The 24,424-nt window shown below is 33.2% G+C and overlaps 1 protein-coding gene across 5 annotated transcripts in view; it reads right to left on the bottom strand.

Moving 5' to 3' along the window:
* Positions 1 to 24,424, bottom strand: part of LOC145270210 (uncharacterized) — a 172,448-nt gene that overhangs the window by 26,794 nt on the left and 121,230 nt on the right. For all 5 annotated transcript variants that reach the window (XM_080125861.1, XM_080125945.1, XM_080126038.1 and 2 more), the window contains 2 exons: positions 11,049 to 12,704; positions 9,982 to 10,004 (listed from right to left, as the gene is read on the bottom strand). In XM_080125861.1, the coding sequence (XP_079981987.1) occupies positions 9,982 to 10,004; positions 11,049 to 12,704 (1,679 nt within the window). The remainder of the gene's footprint in view (positions 1 to 9,981; positions 10,005 to 11,048; positions 12,705 to 24,424) is intronic.

The raw sequence follows: 24,424 nt of genomic DNA, 5'->3' as shown, positions 1-24,424 counted from the left end.
CGGGCAACAGACTTTATATACGTGTTCCATTTCAGATCAGGATTAAAGGTCAAACCCAGGACCTTGTCAAAACATGAAGCCTCCCCAAGACGAGAGCCATCCATTTCAATTGATGCTAGATGAGGAACAGAGCGTTGATGATGTAAAGTTAGGAGCTTGGTTTTAAATGCATTAAAAGTAACCAGCCATCTTTTCCCCCACTGAACGACGCGCTGAAGATCAGAGGAGAGGGAATCAGAGAGAGCTTTGTCATTTACAGCCTTTGATGTGTTGCCGTAGATAGTCATGTCATCAGCATAGATGTCAATGAATGATTTAAGTATGTGTTTTGGGAGATCATTGATGTAGATCAGGAAGAGAGTTGGCCCCAGGATGAACCCCTGGGAGATTCCAGCATTAATACTGTGGGCCTCTGATTTCTGCCCATCAACCACTACTCTTATGAGCCTATCGAGAGAAATGATTTAATTATTGAGAAAACATTTCCAGTTATACCGTAGGTGGAAATCTTGTGAAGTAGGCCCTTATGCCAAACCTTGTCGAAGGCCTTTGATATGTCAAGAGCAATTGCCCTAGAAAGGAAGCCTTTGTCAAGAGATTCACTAATCCTATGGGATACAACTGTTAGCACATCAGCTGTAGATCTAGCAGAATGGAAACTATATTGCATGTCACTAAGGAGGTTATTTCTGCTGAGGTGGTTGACTACTTCTTTATTTAATATGGATTCCAGTAACTTACTCATGACACACAAGAAACTTATTGGTCTGTACTGAGAGGGAGATGACTTATCACCTGAGTTCTTTAATACAGGGCATACAGGCGAGGTTTTCCAGGGTGTTGGAAAGCACTTCTCCTTAAGGCAAAGCTTAAACAGTTTTGTAAGTATGGGAGCAAGTTCTGGTCGAAGCTTTTTCAACACTATAATTGGAATGCCGTCTGGGTCAGTTGCTTTACTAGAATCAAGGTTCTTGATTAGTTTGGCGACCTCGTGCACAGATATTTGTATGTTGGATAAGGTGTTGTCTGTTGTAGGAGGAAATATGGGGAGTTCATACCCTTCGTCGCAGAGGGTAGACTTAGCTGCAAAGTTCTTGGCAAATAGTTTGGCCTTGTCTGATGCTGATCAGATGACCTCAGGTCCATTGATGATGGTTGGAATGGAATGCACGCGTCTGTTCAGGATCCTGTTTGCTATTTGCCAAAACTAGTGGGAATCAAGCCGCTGCTTAGCTACTTTGGATTTGAATTACGTTAGTATTTTGCTATCTTTTCATTCGTCGTACATAAATTAGGTTGGTATTTCGCTATCTTTTCATTTGTCTTACATAAAGTACATTGGTATTTCGTTATCTATCCATTCGTCTTACATAAATTACATTGGTATTTCGTTATCTTTTCATTCGTCTTACATAAATTACGTTGGTATTTCGTTATCTTTTCATTCGTCTAAAATAAATCACGTTGGTATTTCGTTATCTTTTCATTTGTCATACATAAATCACATTGGTATTTCGTTATCTTTTCATTCATCTTACATAAATTACGTTGGTATTTCATTATCTTTTCATTCATCTTACATAAATCACATTGGTATTTCATTATCTTTTCATTTGTCCTACATAAATTACGTTGGTATTTCATTATATTTTCATTCATCTTACATAAATTACATTGGTATTTCGTTATCTTTTCATTCATCTTACATAAATCACGTTGGTATTTCGTTATCTTTTCATTCGTCTTACATAAATTACGTTGGTATTTCATTATCTTTTCATTTGTCGTACATAAATTACGTTGGTATTTCGTTATCTTTTCATTCATCTTACATAAATCACGTTGGTATTTCGTTATCTTTTCATTCATCTTACATAAATTACGTTGGTATTTCGTTATCTTTTCATTCGTCTTACATAAATCACGTTGGTATTTCGTTATCTTTTCATTCGTCTTACATAAATCACGTTGGTATTTCATTATCTTTTCATTTGTCGTACATAAATTACGTTGGTATTTCGTTATCTTTTCATTCATCTTACATAAATCACGTTGGTATTTCGTTATCTTTTCATTCATCTTACATGAATTACATTGGTATTTTGTTATCTTTTCATTCATCTTACATAAATCACGTTATTATTTCGTTATCTTTTCATTCGTCTTACATAAATCACGTTGGTATTTCATTATCTTTTCATTTGTCTTACATAAATTACGTTGGTATTTCGTTATCTTTTCATTCATCTTACATAAATTACGTTGGTATTTCGTTATCTTTTCATTCGTCTTACATAAATCACGTTGGTATTTCATTATCTTTTCATTTGTCGTACATAAATTACGTTGGTATTTCGTTATCTTTTCATTCGTCTTACATAAATTACGTTGGTATTTCGTTATCTTTTCATTCGTCTTACATAAATCACGTTGGTATTTCATTATCTTTTCATTTGTCGTACATAAATTACGTTGGTATTTTGTTATCTTTTCATTCGTCTTACATAAATTACGTTGGTATTTCGTTATCTTTTCATTCGTCCTACATAAATCACGTTGGTATTTCATTATCTTTTCATTTGTCGTACATAAATTACGTTGGTATTTTATTATCTTTTCATTAATCTAACATAAATCACGTTGGTATTTCGTTATCTTTTCATTCGTCTTACAGAAATCACGTTGGTATTTCGTTATCTTTTCATTTGTCGTACATAAATTACGTTGGTATTTCGTTATCTTTTCATTCGTCTTACATAAATCACGTTGGTATTTCGTTATCTTTTAATTTGTCGTACATAAATTACGTTGGTATTTCGTTATCTTTTCATTCATCTTACATAAATTACGTTGGTATTTCGTTATCTTTTCATTCGTCTTACATAAATCACGTTGGTATTTCATTATCTTTTCATGGATCGTACATAAATTACATTGGTATTCTATTATCTTTTCATTTGTCGTACATAAATTACGTTGGTATTTCATTATCTTTTCATTCGTCTTACATAAATCACGTTGGTATTTCGTTATCTTTTCATTTGTCGTACATAAATGATGTTTGTATTTCATTATCTTTTCATTTGTCGTACATAAATTACGTTGGTATTTTGTTATCTTTTTATTTGCCGTACATAAATTACATTGGTATTTCGTTATCTTTTCATTTGTCGTACATAAATGATGTTGGTATTTAACTATCTTTTCATTTGTCATACATAAATTACATTGGTATTTCATTATCTTTTCATTTGTCGTACATAAATTACATTGGTATTCTATTATCTTTTCATTTGTCGTACATAAATTACATTGGTATTTCATTATCTTTTCATTTGTCGTACATAAATTACATTGGTATTTCATTATCTTTTCATTTGTCGTACATAAATTACGTTGGTATTTTGTTATCTTTTCATTTGTCGTACATAAATTACGTTGGTATTTTGTTATCTTTTCATTTGTCGTACGTAAATAATGTTTGTATTTCATTATCTTTTCATTTGTCGTACATAAATTACGTTGGTATTTCATTATCTTTTCATTTGTCGTACATAAATTACGTTGGTATTTCATTATCTTTTTATTTGTCGTACATAAATTACATTGGTATTCTATTATCTTTTCATTTGTCGTACATAAATTACATTGGTATTTCATTATCTTTTCATTTGTCGTACATAAATTACATTGGTATTCTATTATCTTTTCATTTGTCGTACATAAATTACATTGGTATTCTATTATCTTTTCATTTGTCGTACATAAATTACATTGGTATTCTATTATCTTTTCATTTGTCGTACATAAATTACATTGGTATTCTATTATCTTTTCATTTGTCGTACATAAATTACATTGGTATTCTATTATCTTTTCATTTGTCGTACATAAATTACATTGGTATTCTATTATCTTATTACGGACAATAACATAAATTATGTTGTTATTTCGTTATCTTTTCCTTCTCAGTCCTGTTTAACCCGACAGCATCATTACGGACAATAACGTAAATTACGGACAATAACATAAATTACGTTGTTATTTCGTTATCTTTTCCTTCTCAGTCCTGTTTAACCCAACAGCATCATGATGGAAAATAACATAAATTACAGACAATAACATAAATTACGTTGTTATTTTGGTACCTTTTCCTTCTCAGTCCTGTGTAACCCGTCAGAATCCTTACGGACAATAACATAAATTACGAACAATAACATAAATTATAAACAATAACATAAATTACGCTGTTATTTCGTTAACTTTTCCTTCTCAGTCCTGTTTAACCCGACAGCATCATTACGGACAATAATATAAATTACGGACAATAAAATAAATTACGTTGTTATTTCGTTATCTTTTCCTTCTCAGTCCTGTTTAACCCGACAGCATCATTACGGACAATAACATAAATTACGGACATAAACATAAATTACGTTCTTATTTCGTTATCTTTTCCTTCTCAGTCCTTTTTAACCCGACAGCATCATTACGGAAAATAACACAAATTACGGACATAAACATAAATTACGTTGTTATTTCGTTATCTTTTCCTTCTCAGTCCTGTCTAACCCGACAGCATCATTACGGACAATAACGTAAATTACGGACAATAACATAAATTACGTTGTTATTTCGTTATCTTTTCCTTCTCAGTCCTGTTTAACCCAACAGCATCATGACGGACAATAACATAAATAACGGACAATAACATAAATTATGGACAATAACATAAATTACGTTGTTATTTTGTTATCTTATCCTTCTCAGTCCTGTGTAACCCGACAGAATCCTTACGGACAATAACATAAATTACGGACAATAACATAAATTACGGACAATAGCATAAATTACGTTATTTCGTTATCTTTTCCTTCTCAGTCCTGTTTAACCCGACAGCATCATTACGGACAATAACATAAATTATGGACAATAACATAAATTAAAGACAATAACAGAAATTACGTTGTTATTTTGTTATCTTTTCCTTCTCAGTCCTTTTTAACCCGACAGCATCATTACGGACAATAACATAAATTACGGACAATAACAAAAATTATGGTGTTAGTTCGTCATCTTTTCCTTCTCATTCCTGTTTAACCCAACAGCATCATTACGGACAATAACACAAATTACGGACAATAACACGAATTACGTTGTTATTGCATTATCTTTTCCTTCTCAGTCCTGTTTAACCCGACAGCATACTTACGGACAATAACATAAAAAACGGACAATAACATAAATTACGTTGTTATTTCGTTATCTTTTCCTTCTCAGTCCTGTTCAACCCGACAGCATCATTACGGGCAATAACATAAATTACGGACAATAACATAAATTACGCACAATAATATAAATTACAGACAATAACATAAATTACGTTGTTATTTCGTTATCTTTTCCTTCTTAGTCCTGTTTAACCCGACAGCATACTTACGGACAATAACGTAAATTACGGACAATAACATAAATTACGTCGTTATTTTGTTATCTTTTCCTTCTCAGTCCTGTTTAACCCGACAGCATCATTACGGGCAATATAATAAATTACGGGCAATAACATAAATTACGGACAATAACATAAATTACGTTGTTATTTCGTTATCTTTTCCTTCTCAGTCCTGTTTAACCCAACAGCATAATTACGGACAATAACATAAATTACGGACATTAACATAAATTACGGACAATAACATAAATTACGTTGTTATTTTGTTATCTTTTCCTTCTCAGTCCTGTTTAACCCGACAGCATCATTACGGGCAATAACATAAATTACGGACAATAACATAAATTACGAACAATAACAAATTACAAAGAATAAAATAAATTATGTTGTTATTTCGTTATCTTTTCCTTCTCAGTCCTGTTTAACCCAACAGCATCATTACGGACAATAACATAAATTATGGACAATAACATAAATTATGGACAATAACATAAATTACGTTGTTATTTCGTTATCTTTTCCTTCTCAGTCCTGTTTAACCCAACAGCATCATTACGGACAATAACATAAATTACGGACAATAAAATAAATTACGGACAATAACATAAATTACGGACAATAACATAAATTACATTGTTATTTCGTTATCTTTTCCTTCTCAATCCTGTGTAACGATACAGAATCTGTACGGACAATAACATAAATTACGGTCAATAACATAAATTCAGGACAATAACATAAATTACGTTGTTATTTCGTTATCTTTTCCTTCTCAGTCCTGTTTAACCCGACAGCATCATTACGGACAATAACATAAATTACAGACAATAAGATAAATTACGGATATTAACATAAATTACGTTGTAATTTCGTTATCTTTTCCTTCTCAGTCCTGTTTAACCCGACAGCATCATTACGGACAATAACATAAATTACGGACTATAACATAAATTACGGACAATAACATAAATTACGTTGTTATTTCGTTATTTTTTCCTTCTCAGTCCTGTTTAACCCGACAGCATCATTACAGACAATAACATAAATTACGGACAATAAAATAAATTACGTTGTTATTTCGTAATCTTTTCCTTCTCAATCCTGTGTAACCTGACAGCATCATTACGGGTTATAACATAAATTACGGACATAGCATAAATTACGTTCTTATTTCGTTTTCTTTTCCTTCTCAGTCCTGTTTAACCGACAGCATCATTACGGACAATAGCATAAATTACGGACAATAAAAAAAATTACGTCGTTATTTCGTTATCTTGTCCTTCTCAGCCCTGTTCAACCCGACAGCATCATTACGGGCAATAAAATAAATTACGGACAATAACATAAATTACGCACAATAATATAAATTACAGACAATAACATAAATTACGTTGTTATTTCGTTATCTTTTCCTTCTTAGTCCTGTTTAACCCGACAGCATACTTACGGACAATAACATTAATTACAGACAATAACATAAATTAAGTCGTTATTTTCTGATCTTTTCCTTCTCAGTCCTGTTTAACTCGACAGCATACTTACAAACAATAACATAAATTACAAACAATAACATAAATTACGTTGTTATTTCGTTATCTTTTCCTTCTCAGTCCTGTTTAACCCAACAGCATCATTACGGACAATAACATAAATTACGTTGTTATTTCGTTATCTTTTCCTTCTCAGTCCTGTGTAACGCGACAGAATCTGTACGGACAATAACAAATTACGGACAATAACAGAAATTACGGACAATAACATAAATTACATTGTTATTTCGTTATCTTTTCCTTCTCAATCCTGTGTAACGCGACAGAATCTGTACGGACAAAACCATAAATTACGGTCAATAACATAAATTCAGGACAATAACAAATTACGTTGTTATTTCGTTATCTTTTCCTTCTCAGTCCTGTTTAACCCGACAGCATCATTACGGACAATAACATAAATTACAGACAATAAGATAAACTACGGATATTAACATAAATTACGTTGTAATTTCGTTATCTTTTCCTTCTCATTCCTGTTTAAACCGACAGCATCATTACAGACAATAACATAAATTACGGACAATAAGATAAATTACGGATATTAACATAAATTACGTTGTTATTTCGTTATCTTTTCCTTCTCAGTCCTTTTTAACCCGACAGCATCATTACCGACAATAACATAAACTACGGACCATAACATAAATTACGGACAATAGCATAAATTACGTTGTTATTTCGTTATCTTTTCCTTCTCAGTCTTGTTTAACCGACAGTATTATTACGGACAATAACATAAATTACGGACAATAACATAAATTACATAGTTATTTTGTTATCTTTTCCTTCTCAGCCATGTTCAACCCGACAGCATCATTACGGGCAATAACATAAATTACGGACAATAACATAAATTACGGACAATAACATAAATTACGTTGTTATTTCGTTATCTTTTCCTTCTTAGTCCTGTTTAACCCGACAGCATCATTACGGACAATAACATAAATTACATTGTTATTTTGTTATCTTTTCCTTCTCAGCCCTGTTCAACCCGACAGCATCATTACGGGCAATAACATAAATTACGGACAATAACATAAATTACGGACAATAACATAAATTACGGACAATAACATAAATTACGGACAATAACATAAATTACAGACAATAACATAAATTACATTGTTATTTTGTTATCTTTTCCTTCTCAGTCCTGTTTAACCTGACAGCATCATTACGGACAATAACACAAATTACGGAAAATTACATTAATTACGGAAAATAACAAATTATGTTGTTATTTCATCATCTTTTCCTTCTCAGTCCTGTTAAACCCAACAGCATCATTACGGACAATAACATAAATTACGGACAATAACATAAATTACGGACAATAACATAAATTACGCTGTTATTTCGTTATCTTTTCCTTCTCAGTCCTGTGTAACCCGACAGCATACTTACGGATAATAACATAAATTACGGACAATAACATAGATTACGTTGTTATTTTGTTATCTTTTCCTTCTCAGTCCTGTGTAACCCGACAGCATACTTACGGATAATAACATAAATTACGGACAATAACATAGATTACGTTGTTATTTTGTTATCTTTTCCTTCTCAGTCCTGTGTAACCCGACAGCATCATTACGGACAATAACATAAATTACGGACAATAACATAAATTACGCTGTTATTTCGTTATCTTTTCCTTCTCAGTCCTGTGTAACCTGACAGCATCATTACGGACAATAACATAAATTACGGACAATAACATAGATTATGTTGTTATTTCGTTATCTTTTCCTTCTCAGTCCTGTGTAACCCGACAGCATCATTACGGACAACAACAATTACGGACAATAACATAAATTACAGACAATAACATAAATTATGTAGTTATTTCATCATCTTTTCCTTCTCAGTCCTGTTTAACCCAACAGCATCATTACGGACAATAACATAAATTATTGACAATAACATAAATTACAGACAATAACATAAATTACGTTGTTATTTTGTCATCTTTTCCTTCTCAGTTCTGTGTAACCCGACTGCATCATTACAGACAATAAAATAAACTATGGACAATAACATAAATTACGTTATTTCGTTATCTTTTCCTTCTCAGTCCTGTGTAACCCGACAGCATCATTACGGACAATAACATAAATTACAGACAATAGCATAAATTACGTTGTTATTTCGCTATCTTGTCCTTCTCAGTCCTGTTTAACCCAACAGCATTATTACGGACAATAACATAAATTACGGACAATTGATTAAGTTAAGGTTGATTGTTTCTGCTTTAAGTCCCATATCATTATGTCAATTCGTTCTGTTTTCTAGGTAAATAAGACAACATTCTAGGTAAATAACTGTAGGATTTGCACTGTCATATCTAGGGCTATGACAACAGAATATTCTTTTCATATTTTTTACTCTCGAGCATATATCCGACACAGACACACTTAATAAGTAGAGAACCATATCATTCTATATAGAAGCATATAAGATATCATCGGATACACACTCGACAGTCGAAACAATGAAAAGAATATGCTGTTGTCACAGCCCTAGTCATAAATTCCCAGAACTTGCTGCTACATTCGATATTCAACTTTTTACAGATCGTCGGAGATATTTACACACTTCATTTTGTCATATTGTATAGAAGCCATCCCTCATCAGAACCTTACAGCTGGATATCAGGTGACTCTACTCCTGGTTAGCCGAGCCTGCATTTGTTGTCATTGCTGAAATCATTCATTTTAAAAGCATTCTCTTGATCTTGAACAGCTATTATAATCCTTTCCTGATCATAGTGAAGCAATCCTCTTTTTAACCATAATACTAATTTACAAGTAAAAATGTTATTTGTTCCAAACTATAATCCTTGGAGTTATGGTTCGTCTATTAATAGAACCATCTTGGTCTCTGGATATGCAGTAAACAATTTCTCAAGTCATCAAATAATAAACACAATATAGGTCAAGTAATTAAGAATAGAAAATAAAAGAATAATCTTACCTTTTTAGGTGTAACAGGTTTTTCTATAATAGAAAAGATGAAAATATGAACGTCACCTTTTTATTACATTTTCATTATGTACATCAATCTTTCACTAGTACCAGGACAAAATTCATCTATTTATCAATAAGGTAAACTAAATAAATATTTTAAATTAAATGTCAAGATTATGAAAATACTTATCTCTACAAAAATTTCATTCAACTTAATACATATATTCACTTTGGAATGGATGAATCAAATGAAACTAATTACAAATGAATGACAATCACATAAAATTACACAAGTTAAAGTTACACCTAATAATATAAACTAAACAACATGAATATTAAAATGAAGACATTGAAAATTTGCATGTTTTAATGTACTTCACACAAATGAGGAAAGAAACATAATAGACAGGAAAAAATATACTCATAAAAAATTTTCTAAGAAAATAAATTCATTTGCTAATAAATGAAAGAGTGGTAATTGCATTTACCAAAAAATAAAATACTTATCCAATTCTAAAATCAGATAAGTATTTTATTTTTTGGTAAATTTATCATAAAGCTAAAAGTTATTCATTATGTTGTGTAATTTTTATTAGTAACTTTTTTTTTTATTGGAATCATTGGATGCTCAAAATACACATAAGGAGACTTTGCGAACTGTTCCATGTACAAATTCATGAAGTCAGCAAACCATTTCAAAGTCTTCATTGGTAAATAAGCAGCAACACTGCAATATATAAACTGCCAATAATATATGAGTAGGACATTTTAAATCTTTTCTGTTTTATATAGTAAATTTGTGTCTTTTCAAAAACTGTCTCTGCTTAAAATCACTTTATTCAAATAAATATAACTGCATTACTTTTGCTCAAAATTGTTTTTTGTAAAAACTTAATGAAATAAATTCACATTAAAATTAGAATTACGTGTTTAAATGTATTTTTTCAAATTTTATGTTACTATCTATAAAAGAAGTTTTTTTTTTTTTAGAATAACTAGTGATAAATAACGTTTTTAGCCTTTTACTTCTGTAGTATATCATTTCTGTATGTAGTTTATCATGGTAATACTCACCAGTAGTTTGTTGTGCTGATATTGTGGTATGAAGTGGGTTCCGAGAAAGAATTTGTAGGTCTTTGGTCACATTCTCAATGCTAGGAAGTGATTCAGTTGGACTTGCAACAGAATCAATCATCCGATATGACTTACTTTCCATTTTTTCTAGTGATTTCATTTTTGAGGATGATTTTCTTTTGGATGAAGTTCTTTTTGTTAAAACTGTTGATGAAGGTAAAACATTAGATCTGGATGATTTCATTTCAACAAAAGCACTTTTAGAAGATGGTAACTTCAAGCTTTGAGTTGCTTTGTCTGCTTCAGAGGAGGCTGGTGAAGAAGACCTTGAGTGTCCAGAGCTTGTCGTTTCCTTAGGAGAACTAGGAAATAATTCATCATGATCATCGGTAGAGAGATTTCCTGCTACCAAAGGGGCTGCCAACTCCTTAGGTCTCTCTTTTACCTCAGCTTGACTTTTGATTGATTCTTCGACTTTTTTTGCTACCTCATCTGATTGACCAGACATTTCTGTTTGGAATGCAACTGTGCTAGTCTCATGAGAAATGGCAGATAAATTTACTTTTTCAACTGAGTGTGCACCGATTTCAGGCATATCTAAACTAATATGTGATGACATCTGGGATTTACGAGATGAAGCTAAAGTCTCTCTTGCCTTGGAATCTAAGAGAGGACGTTCCTTTGCAACATTAATGTTTGATTCAAATGTCCGATTTGACGATTCTAGATAGGAAGAGTTAGCTCTCTCATGCAAATTGCTACTCAACCCTTTAGAAACATTAGATTTATTATCTCTTGAAGACTTGCTCAGTGCTTCAAAATCTTCGAAAATATTTATAAATTTGGATTGAGAAACCTTGCTCTCCTTAGTCATCTTTTGGTGGATTCCTGGTGGAAGCATTTCAGAAGTTTTGGAAACCAGCTGAGTGCTTGTTAGTGAAGCCTGTTCACTTGAATTCTCAACAGCTCTCTTGATCCTTTTAATTTTGCCAAGGTTGTGTTTGGTTATTTTTTCTGACTCTTCATCATTTGTTGCCTTTTCCATGTTTATACTTTCATCTTGAAGCATCTTATTAATTTCATTAAACATTGACAATGCACTTTTTTCACTTTCTTCAGTTTCTTGTTTCACATTAGTTGGACTCTTTATAACAATTTTTTCTTCATTTTCCTGGCTTTCATTTTTCTCATTACCAGCATCATCCTGTACATTTTCAGCCACCTGTTCACTTTCATCCATTTCTTTACTTTCAGCTACCTCGACAGTGTAGGCTACTTCTGTGAGTTCTGCTTCAGAAACTAAATTTGGTAATTCTGTACTTTCTACTTCTGATGATCTTGCATCTTCAGCCGAAACAACTTTATCCATGTTTGTTTTTAATCGTAACATTTTTGATTTTCGAAAACTTTCTTCCACCTTTGAAGTTTCATCTTTCATAAAACTTTGTTTTCTCTTTGAATATTTTGAACGTTGCGAACCATGAGAATCTTCTTTTTCTTCAACCCTGTCAGATGAATCTGTTTTTTCTGAAGACATCATTGTTGTATTATCAAGGTTCTCAGTATTTAAAGTGTTTATGCTTGGAAAAAACAAAGAGGCATCTGTCTTTGTTGCTTGAATTACATTATAAGATTTTTCAGTTTCAGTAGCCATTTCTGAAAAACATTCAAATAAAAACATTTTCAGGTAAATATTTTCAAACTATATAAATGCAAAGAATTTTAAAACAAAATTCAGACTTTTCTTTAACAATTTTTATGATGTTGAAATCAATAATGACTTATTACTAGAAAAAAATTAGTTTTTCACTCAAAAGTAAAAATTGTTTTCGCCATTTTGATTACTCCTACCATTGTATTTCTAAAATTTCTGATTTTGATAAGATAAAAAAACTGTATTATCCAAACTGTTAAACTTTTATTTACATAAAGTGTAATGTCATTGCATGCAGTTCCATAATAATCCAAATCATGGTAACAAAAAAGTTACTGACAAAATTTTAGATTATATAAACTTTTAAACCAATGAGTAAGAGCCAAAAATAAAAATCAATAAAATATATAAAAAATCTAAACAATTTACAAGAAAAACACACACAGCTGCATGGAAATTTTGGGAAATCTTACCTTACGCTACAACAGAACACTGACCTAATTTGATTTTTAGAGGTATTCAAGGTCGCTGACAACAAACCTGTTGCAAATTTACCGTTTGCATGGTATGAACCGCTGAACACTGGGACTATTTTGCGCCATTTCACCGCCTTCAGTAGTGTTTTCTTATAGTAAAGTGACTTATCACATCGCGCATAATTAAATAACTTATCACATTGAAGAGAACGAAAGTTTTAAAAAAAAAAAAAAAATGTGGTTCATTATTTTTTTTGTGTGAGTGTTACATAGTTTTTAATGCTTTTTAATTGATCTAAAAAATTAAGTTTTCACAAGTTTACAAAAACCATTTTATGTTTTTCATTTGTTTTTTAAAGGGAGTACTCGATTACAGAACTTGTGTAGTTTAACAGGTGCTCTTGCAGATTAATTAACCATTTTTCCGTAAGTAATGTGCTGCAAAAAAAAAAGAACGAAAAAACAACACCTGTTAAACTACACAAGTTCTATAATTGAATACCCCACAAAAAAGAACAAAAAACAAAAATATCTTCTTGTAAATTTGTGAAAACTTTTTTTAGATCAATTAAAAAGTATTAAAAACTACATAACACAAAAAAAAAATGAACCACATTTTTTTTTTTAATTTTGTTATTTCAAATGTCCACTTAAGATTCCTCCACGATGTGATAAGTCACTTCACTGCATGCGAACACATCATATAAGAAAACACTACTGAATGCGGTGAAATGGCGTAAAATAGTCCCAGGGTACAGAGGTTCATACCGATCTTGATCCCCGCTAGAAAACCCAAATTAGAGTGGTTGGTGTTCTGTTGTAGCGTAAGGTAACGTTTACCAAAATTTTTTATATAGGAAACATTCAGTAACAAATAATAAAAAGAAAATAATCAACAAACAACATCTATTTGTTTTTATAAAAAATATAAAGAGATGTGGAATACTTGGATTTCCCTTGTTTTTTTTTTTTTCCTTTTAAAGCTCACTCAATGTACTTTTACCACTGATAAGCAGGTTGAACTTCTTTATGAGAAACAAAGTTTGTATCTGAACTATTTCTAAATCTAACCCTGTCCATTTTCACACACAAAAGCAAATGCAAATCAACCTTCTTTTTTCTTTCTTCCTTTTCAAATTTAAAAAAAAAATATCTACTTAGAACTGAGAAATATAGAATTGTCTTATCATTTTCATCAATTGATAATAATCATAATCGGTTTAGATGATGTTTAGAAATTGACTTTTAAACTAATTTACTCTGGCTAAATCTTTATCCCTCTTTTCTCAACCCCAACCTTATTACTTTCTATCATGTTTTCTTGATTTTTCCTTTTTAACTGAGTCTGCTGTATCAATTGTTTTATATCTACTAAACCAAGAACGCTCTTCAATTTAGTCGCTTGTTCTGCATCTATCAAGATTCCTCTGAGATCATCAGATTTAAACCTATCTTTAAAACTCACGTTACACAGCCATTTTCATATCATTTCTCTCTATGCAATACTTCAATTCTGGACAGGTTTCACTTCCATACATAACCGTGTTTACACATTCCTGACAGATTCCCTCAATGATCAACAATGGAAATGTTCTACTGGCTAGTAATTGTAAAACTTCTCTGAATTTACTCAATCTATTCCTAACGCCTGTAATCAGTTCCTCTCTGTGCTTCAATGATATTATGAAGATAACATCAATAACCTCCTCATCCAAATATACTTTCTTCACATCTAAGTTCTTATCAGACATAATAAATAGTACAACATAAATATACCAAAGCATTGCAATACTTTATGAACAAATGAAATTCAAATTTTTCATTTGTTTTTCCTTTTTGTTTAAAAATTTGCAATATTAGCTTCAATTAAATTCTATGTAAAGTAATAGTCTGAATGAACTGGAGTCATTTAAAGGTTAGTATTTTATAAAAATTATGTGGATTTGTTTATTAGTAGCATCATCTATGTCAGGGTCAAGACTTAAATTTAAAATAAAAAAAGCCAAAAAAGGGTTTTAAGCTTTTTTTTTTAAAAAATCCCAATTGAAAACGTTAGTGAATTAAATTTTGGCCCTATTATCAAATTGTGTTTCTGTCTGTTTTTATATGGTCCAAAAGTACTTTTTTTTTTTAAGAAACAAAGTAGCTTGATCTCTGTGACACAAATCATTCAATGTGTTACGTGTTGAAATTAATCTTATATGACCACATTGCACTTCTGTGTAATTTTATAATTTTTTTTTTAGCAGCAATGGAATTTGGCACAATGCTTGATTTAAGAATTATTGCTTTCCTTGTGATAAATTTTTTTTTCAAATTTAATGTCATCTTGCAACAAAAAAAAACATTATCCACAAAATGATATTTTATTTGTAAGAGTTTTTCATGGTGAGTAAAAGTTCTGCTACTTTGTGAAGAAAGAATATTTTGTCTATGGATTCAGTAAGAGGGTCAATTGAAAATTGCATACAAGTTCTTGAGTTTGACATTAAGATTCCTAAATTCGAATGGACACACTTGATGAGGATCAGATGTTGCCTTTATCAATATATTGTGAAAGTAGCAGCGGAGATAGGAGTGATGGTCTGAAAAACTGAAACTTTTTATCTTTATTGCGAGTCAGAATGTAGAAGATCAATAACTGATTTTCACCATCAAATCTATAGCATATTTAACAAAGTTATTTCCTTGATCAAAGTTCAGTACATCAATACCTTATCAAGTGTGTGTGTGTGTGCGGACACAATACACACATATATATATATATAATTTAACATATACACACGTATATACAGTGCCCCGTAAAGTTTACAATATACATTTGAAACTGTCAGTTTTTGTATTTCTAGCTTCCAAATAGTAATGAAACTTTTTATGTAAAATGTATTGAAACTAAGATAAGAACAGTGGGAAAAATAAAAAATAACAATTTAACACAACGCAAAGAGAAAACTTCATACATAGCACTGCAAAAGTTTACACCACATATAAAATGTATTAGATTTCTCAATAATTTTATGATAGTTTATCATGGTAACATGCTTAGAAGCTTCAAGAATGTTCAGGAATATGCAATAGTGTCATGAGACCGGATCTCACCCCATAATGGACTCGTCCAGATCCTATATAATCAGCTCCTAAGGTTGGTATGGTGGAGCGAGATCTCAGCGAATATTGTACCTTGCGGAGCGAGATCTTACTGATACCTGCAACTACTACTATTCTCTTTATCTTTCTCTATATTCTTGTACCTTTCCTTAATACACTTGTAAACCACCTACTACATGTTTTCCCATGTCGTTCTTGTGGACTCAACTGAGCCCCACAACAAATAGACATTGAGTAAGCAATTACTAAAAGTATTGCATTGTTCTTTATCTGATAACCGTATTGTAAGCAACCACATCATAGGAAAGAATTGCCATTACTCAGTTTTTAATTTAATTCATGCCTGGCCAAGTAAATGTTGTAAAATCTAAATGTGACGACGTTCAAAATCTATTCAAAATATAAACAGAATATTGGTTTCTTTCCGTCTCCTCCTTAAAAAAGAAGAGGAAAGTACCACTGGACGACCTCAAATGTAAAGTGAGCCCCCCCCCCCCTCCAATGACCTGGGATAGAAAGGGTAGAATTCCTTAGCGTCATTTGCACGGTGGACGAAGAATCCACACCCCGAAGATGAAACTTTAAGCTAAGTACATTTTTATGCTCACTTTTTTAAAGTCAATCAAATCTAACCCTCTCTTTTTTCGTTTGTGCTCATATCATTCTATGTAGTTTTATTTTATTTCTCACACATCTTAACCATTCTTAATTCACTTATTTTAAAACAATTTCCTGACTAATTTTCTTCTTTCTTTTTACCATGTCACATCGAGGTAGTAGTGGGGAGGGGAAATCCCTATTAGCTTATTTAGATGACAGAAGAACTTTATTTAAGTACAATACTTAATATTAACAGCCATGGTAAGATGCAAAAAAAAAAAAAAATAAAAAAGTGCCCCCCAATTTAACTTTCACTATTCGTAACTGAAATATGCAGTATCTTAGCTGTGATACTAGGGCTATTTTTTTTTTTTTTTCCTGAGTGGGTGCTATGCTCTGTGTGTGACTTTAATGTCTGCCTATAAATAGAGAATACAAATTCCGAATCGCCATGAACTAGTTTTTGTAACTGGAAAAAAAAAAAACACCTAACGACTAGCTACAAAATCCCAATATACATCTTACCTCCAAGACAACTACCTCTGTCTAACCTGCATGCGCAAAAAAAAAAAACTTACCTTAAACTCTAAATCCTAATGGAGATAACCCGTCTCTTGAACGCTAACTCTGAAACTAAACCAAAGGGAAAACTCTGAAACTAAACCAAAGGGAAGAGAGGCCTCTTCAGTCTTGGATGACAACCTTCCTAGAGCTGGTGACTCAAACAAATTACCGGTTTGCAAACCTAAATTGCTTAAGGAGTAGATAGGTTCTGTCTTTCTTTGCCTATTAGTCAGGCGCAGAGACACTATCACCGTGATTCGACAGAAACACCTAGTGGTAGATCTTGTTTCTTGTCTAGGGCAATGAATGCTGTTTCCCCACTCCCGACACACTCCACCCCTAAAACTGGGCACTTGAGAGTGCTTGAGTACCATATATGCTTGAGCAATTAGATTGGGTTGACCTTCCTCTGATGGGTTGAGGGTACCGGATTGACAGTTACTGGCTGCTGTTTCCGACTGGTAGTACAGTGGCCCTAACTCTTTGGTAGCGCTTAGAGTGGCTGCTCCATCAACAGTTGTATAATATCGGGATGTTTGTAGTGCCATGTCGCACATGGAAAGGGACCCTGCACTCATCCCCGGTGGGCTTTCCTGAGGCCGCAGTCCTAGTTGATGGAGGGTCAGCTGATGGTCTACTTGTGATGCATGTGTGATACTCTGCATAACCTCCTGTTCAGCTCCCCATTACCTAATCTGAAACTCGTTAAAAAATATGATGACAGTACAATCTAAAAATAAGCTTAAACCAGGCTTAGGGTCAAACAAATCCAACTTGCCTCCTCCCTTGAGGCTTGCATTCACAAATATCCGTGGACTTAGAACTAATTTAGCTGATGTTGAAGTATTTCTCCTAACAAATACCCCGGATATCTTAGCACTAACTGAGAGACTAACCTACACTCCTCCATCCCCTCTAACTACTTTAACATGCCTGGATATCTCCCACTCTGCCGTAAGGACTCTGACAGACACATGCACAGACTTGGAGTTTACATTCGTAATACCCTTCCCCTGACCAGAGAAACAAACCTAGAATCGGATGATCAAACCTTTATGTGCTTTAGACCAATCATGTAACACAATATTAGCTACTTTTACTTTCTCTATAGCTCTCCCTTGACCCAAGACTTCAACATAATAAACAAAGTTTCTGACAGCATATACATAGCACTCTCCATCGACACTAGCGCCCAAGTACATGTATTTGGTGACTTTAATGTCCATCACAAAAACTGGCTTGGATTCTCTACTTACACAGATGCAGCAGGCAGTACAACTCATAGCTTCTCTGTATCTCACTCCCTATCACAAATTGTTACTTTTCCAACCTGTTTCCCTAACCAGGAAGAACAACACGCATCACTTTTAGATCTGTTTTTGACCACAATTCCTGATGATTGTATAACGAATGCCGACAGCCCACTTGGAAACGCTGATCATGCAGTGATGATGGTTGAAATCGCCCTAAACTCTAGACCCAAAACTGAAGAGCCAGTGCTCAAAACAACGAGATATTATAAAAAAGGTGACTGGGAAGCCATCAGAGATCTTATCAGAGATAAAGTGTGCAAATGAGACCACGGAATGGTTCAAAAACGCAATCGAAGCGCATGTTCTCATGCGGAAATTCTATAGCAAGCCCCACTCTCCCCAATGGTTTACTTCGACTTGCGCAACTGCCATTGCTCAAAGGCAGCATGCATACCGCAGATTTAACCGACATAAGTCCAGTTCAAACAGACAGAAGTACATAGAAGCTAGAAGTAACATTAAGAAAGAAATAGCGACAGCTAAGAGCGAATTTACGCAAACCACTAAAAAACGCATCGAAGCACAAAAACTAGGAACTCGTGACTTTTGGAAAATCTACAAATAGCAAGTAAATAATGGGCAATCGACAATTCCCCACTAACCAACAATCACGAGGTTGTTTGCTCAGCAACCGACAAGGCTAATATGCTTGCCAGTCGGTTTGCCTCAAACTCCACACTGAACCCTTCCAACCACCCCCTACCTGAATTTCCAATGCGGACAGATGCCACGCTAGACGATCTGGAAATCACCCCTGCTATCATAAAAAACCTTGACACTTCAAAAGCATGTGGACCCGATCTCATCCCAGCTGTGCTATTAAAAAAGTGCTCAGCTGAAGTAGCTCCAGTTCTCTCCAAACTCTACAACAAATGCCTTAATGAATCATGCTTTCCGGGCTGTTGGAAAACTGCTTCTGTGGTACCAGTATTCAAGAATTCTGGCGAAAGAACTGACGCATTAAATTATCACCCCATAACCCTCCTCCCACTTTTTGCCAAAATATTTGAGACCATAATTAACCATGCTCTAGTCCATCACCTTACAGATGCTAAACTTCTGACTGACCAACAATATGGATTTAGACAAGCCCGTTCCACAGCAGACATCCTAACTGTAATCTCTGAACGTATATACCATTCACTGGACAAAGCGGGAGAGAGCAGAGCGGTAGCTCTAGATATATCTAAGGCTTTTGACAGGGTATAGCATGAGGGTCTCCTCAGGAAAATTAAATCATACGGTATCACTGGTAGAATACTTAACATAATTAAATCCTTCTTAGATAAGAGAAAAATCCAGGTTGTCCTCGACGGTCGTACATCTAAACAATATGATATAAATGCAGGAGTGCCCCAGGGGTCTATCCTTGGACCTCTACAGTTCCTGATATTCATAAATGACCTCCCCGACAAAATTGCCTCTGAGATGGGTATATATGCTGATGACACCACACTCTATAACAGGCACAACAGGAAAACAAATGAACATATATCTAAAGAAATGGCAAAAACACTAGAGGATGACCTCCAATCAGTAGTGGAATGGGGACATAAATGGATGGTCACGTTCAATGCCGCCAAGACTAAACTAGTTTCATTCAATAATTACAAGAAACCTTCTCTACCACCTATAGCAATGACCAACGACTCTTTATCTGAGAGTACGTCTTTCAAGCTCCTTGGCCTAACGTTCACAGGAAACATGAGTTGGAACAATTACATCGAGGGCATTGCCAGGGCCGCTGTAAGGAAGGTGGGCTCTCTCTACCATGCTAGAAAACTACTAACACCCGAAAGTATCCTGTACCTCTATAAGGCAACCATTCGCCCATGTATGGAGTATTGCTGTCATATTTGGGCTGATGCATCAGCTACTAGTCTCTCGCTCCCTGACAAGGTTCAAAAGAGAGTCGCCCTAAACTGGCATCTAAGCTTCAGCCTCTGTCCCATCGACGAAACGTTGCATCCCTCTGCCTGTTCTACAAGTATTTTAATAGTGAATGCTCTGATGAACTGCAAGCACTTGTGCCACCACGACGTAAACACCCTCGACAGACATGCAAGTTGAAAAATCACACCCCCACACTGTAGAGATCCCTAGATGTAAAAGATCTTTCTACTCCAGTAGTTTCTTCCCCAGAACCGCTAGACTTTGGAATTCGATTCTAGGTCACTGCTTCCCCAACTCTACTGACATGCAGAAGTTCAAGTGCAACGTGAACCAACATCTTGCTGCCCAAATCCCTACATAGTACCCCAGTAATTTTTGCCCCTGATAGTAGCCCCCTACACCAAAGTGGCAATGTGCCTTGCTTGGAGTAAAAAAAAAAAGAATTGGTCAACAGCTCAAAAAATAAATTGTAAGTTTTCATCAAAGTGAATTGGGATCAAGAACAATGTCCAAACAGTTGATGGTTCCATTGAACTCGGCACTGGAAGTCTCACAAATCAACCCTTCCTTTGGCCAGACCAGGTCATCCTCGAAAAATAGCCAAACCTGCTGAAAAGTTATTAACAAGGAAGGTTATGAATTCGCCTAGAATTACGCTTAGAGAGCTGCAGAAGGACTTTAAAAACAGTGAAATTAAAGTTAGCTAGGACACTTCAACTAAAAGACATCTACTCTAGATCAACAAGGAAAACTCCCCTTCTTAAGCCAAAGCATGTTCGTGCTAGGCTTGATTTTGCAAATTGACTTGTTTGGCACTCCAAAAACACTGAAAGTTTGGAGAAAAAAGGTACTGAATTACCAGTCAAAAAACGCCATTCCAACAGTAAAATTTGGAGGAGGATCCATTATGATCTGGAGTTGTTTTAGTGCAGGACGTGTAGGAAAAGTGAAAATAATTCAAGGAAAAATGAATGGAGCACTTTATAGGAGTATCTTGGAGAAAAAACCTTAAAGAAGGTGTGAAGTTGCTCCAATTGAAATCAGACTGGATCTTTCAACATGATAACGATCCAAAACACACTGTGAAACTCACACAAAATTGGTTTAATTCAAATAAAGTGAATGTTTTAAATGGCTGAGTCAATCTCCCGATCTCAAGCCTATAGAGAATTTAAGGGGAGAATTGAAAGAGAACCTTCAAATCAGTGAGAATTGGAGAGAATTTTTGTAGGAGAATGGAATAAAATAACACAAGACACATGTAAGATGTTCGTAGGAGATTACTCAAAACGTCTGCAGACTGTAATCAACAATGATGGTTATGCTACAAAATACTAGATATTATTTTGTAAATGTGTTGTAAACTTTTGCGTTGCTAATTATTGAGTTTTCTTTTCGCATTGTGTTTAATTGTTGTTTTTTATTTTTCCCCACTGTCCCTATCTTAGTTTCAATAAATTTTCTATATTTATAAAAAGTTTCATTACCATTTGGAAGCTAGAAATACAAAATATGATCATTTCAAATGTGTATTGTAAACTTCTGCAAAGCACTATATATATATATATATATATATATATATATATATATATAGAGAGAGAGAGAGAGAGAGAGAGAGAGAGAGAGAAATATATATACACTAGCATTACAAGTTATTTTTTTCTTTTTAGATAATTATTTTATCAAATTGCATGAAAAGAGCTATGCAGAAGATGCTTAAAACAGTTTGAATTATGCAAATACCATCAGTAGTTCAAAAGTTATAAGAATTTTAAGTAACAAAATTTAGGCTTTTCAATGGACATTTTTCTTTAGAAAAAGTGGGCTAAATTATGGACCTCAACATTTCAAGAAATTCAGTAATTTCGCCACCATTTATTTATTTTACAAGCTATACTAATGAAACTTGGCACACTTATGTAAAATTGTGCGCTCTTTCTGATTATGCAGTCAAATCTGATGTATTTCTTTACCATAAGCCATGAATTAAATTCAGATGTACAAATTTCAATTTTTTTTTAAACTAGCGCATGGTTTCATATGGTGGGTGTCTATTCATGAACAAAACTAAGTATTATAGTGGTATTTAAATATAGCTTTATTGAGAGTAGGCATTTTCCTGTCTCTTCACCAAAGGAGAGCTTAATCTGAGGTGTAGCCATTGGATGCCTAAGTATTTACTACTTCCCTCCCCCCCCAAAAAAAAAATGGAGTAGATATGAATTCATCTCAGAAATAAATCAAAGAAAATTTTTCATATAGATTTTGGATTTCTATAAAAGATGGAAATTCCCATAGTTGAACAGAACTTTTGGGACCAGTCCAATGTTCAATTTTGTAAATCCTGGCCCAAAATATACCCCTATTTTCTGAGATGCAACCATAAATCGTACTCTACATGAATCCTTCCTGTAGATTTAACAGTAGCAGGATACCAGGAATCCTGATAAACAACAACTATATATTCACCAGTTGATGGTAATTTCTGTCATTTCCATTGTTGTTTTACTGAAAATTCAATTATGTAAAAAAAGAAATAAAACTGCAGTTTTTACCTTAACATTTAAAATGATTACTTTTGTGCTAGTTGACACGGTTAAGATTCGGATTAAAAATTGTTCTAAAAATAAATACAATTTAGGCGCGCAGTATGATTATGATGGCGCGTGAAAAATAAAAAATAACTCCCATGCAAATTCCGGCGTGGCCTTATATATTAAATCGACTCAAAACGAGCGGACGTAGTACAGAGCACCCCACGTGATGTTTCCGTCCAATGGGATTTCTCCAAGAACATTTTTCTAAACTTTTCTTATTACGCTCGCTGGGAACCGGTTCAAATAGTATTTAAACACACACAAACATCAAATCACTCTCTCAACTGCATTCTCATTCGGACGTTTCACGCATGTTACTATCACTCTTCCATTTTCACCGCTCTGCGCGCTTCATACAATTTCACAGGCGAACATTACCTATTGCCTCTCTTAACATGTGGATAAACCTCCGTTTGTTTTGCATGTAAGTCTCCTTTTTATTTTTATTTATTTGTGGAGGAAGTTAGTTCCTAAAAAGTCTTGACGACCCCCACACTTTTAAGGGTTTTAGGGTATGCTGAAAAAGAATATCGCATTTATATTTTCTGCAAATAAGTAGTTTTCTGGATATTAAGCAATGTCATTTCTTAAATTTTCGCTGGTGGCCACCTTGGTATGTGTGAGCACGTTAACATAACCCCGAGAAACAGTGTGCAAACAGACGTACGAAGATGGCCACCAGCAATAACATAAGAAATGACATTGCTTAATATCCGGAAAACTACTTATTTGCAGAAAATTTATACAATTATATATACATACACAAGTATATATACATATATATATATACGTATATATATATATATACATATATATATATATATATATATATATATATATATATATATATTTGTGTATGTACATATAATTGTATATATATATATATATATATATATATTTGTGTATATATATACGTATATATATATATACACAAATATATATATATATATATATATATATATACAATTATATGTACATACACAAATATATATATATATATACATATGTAGATACACAAGTATATATATATAGAATAATATATACATACACATATATATATACAATTATATATACATACAAACATATATATATACATATATATATACACACATATACACAAATATTTATATATATATACACACAAATATATACATATACACAAATATATATA

Source organism: Euprymna scolopes, chromosome 1, assembly GCF_053919585.1.
Source record: "Euprymna scolopes isolate OS-2025 chromosome 1, ASM5391958v1, whole genome shotgun sequence".
Lineage (NCBI taxonomy): Eukaryota > Metazoa > Mollusca > Cephalopoda > Sepiida > Sepiolidae > Euprymna > Euprymna scolopes.
The sequence above is the reverse complement of the archived record's forward strand: the minus strand, read 5'-3'. Positions and strand labels throughout refer to the sequence as shown.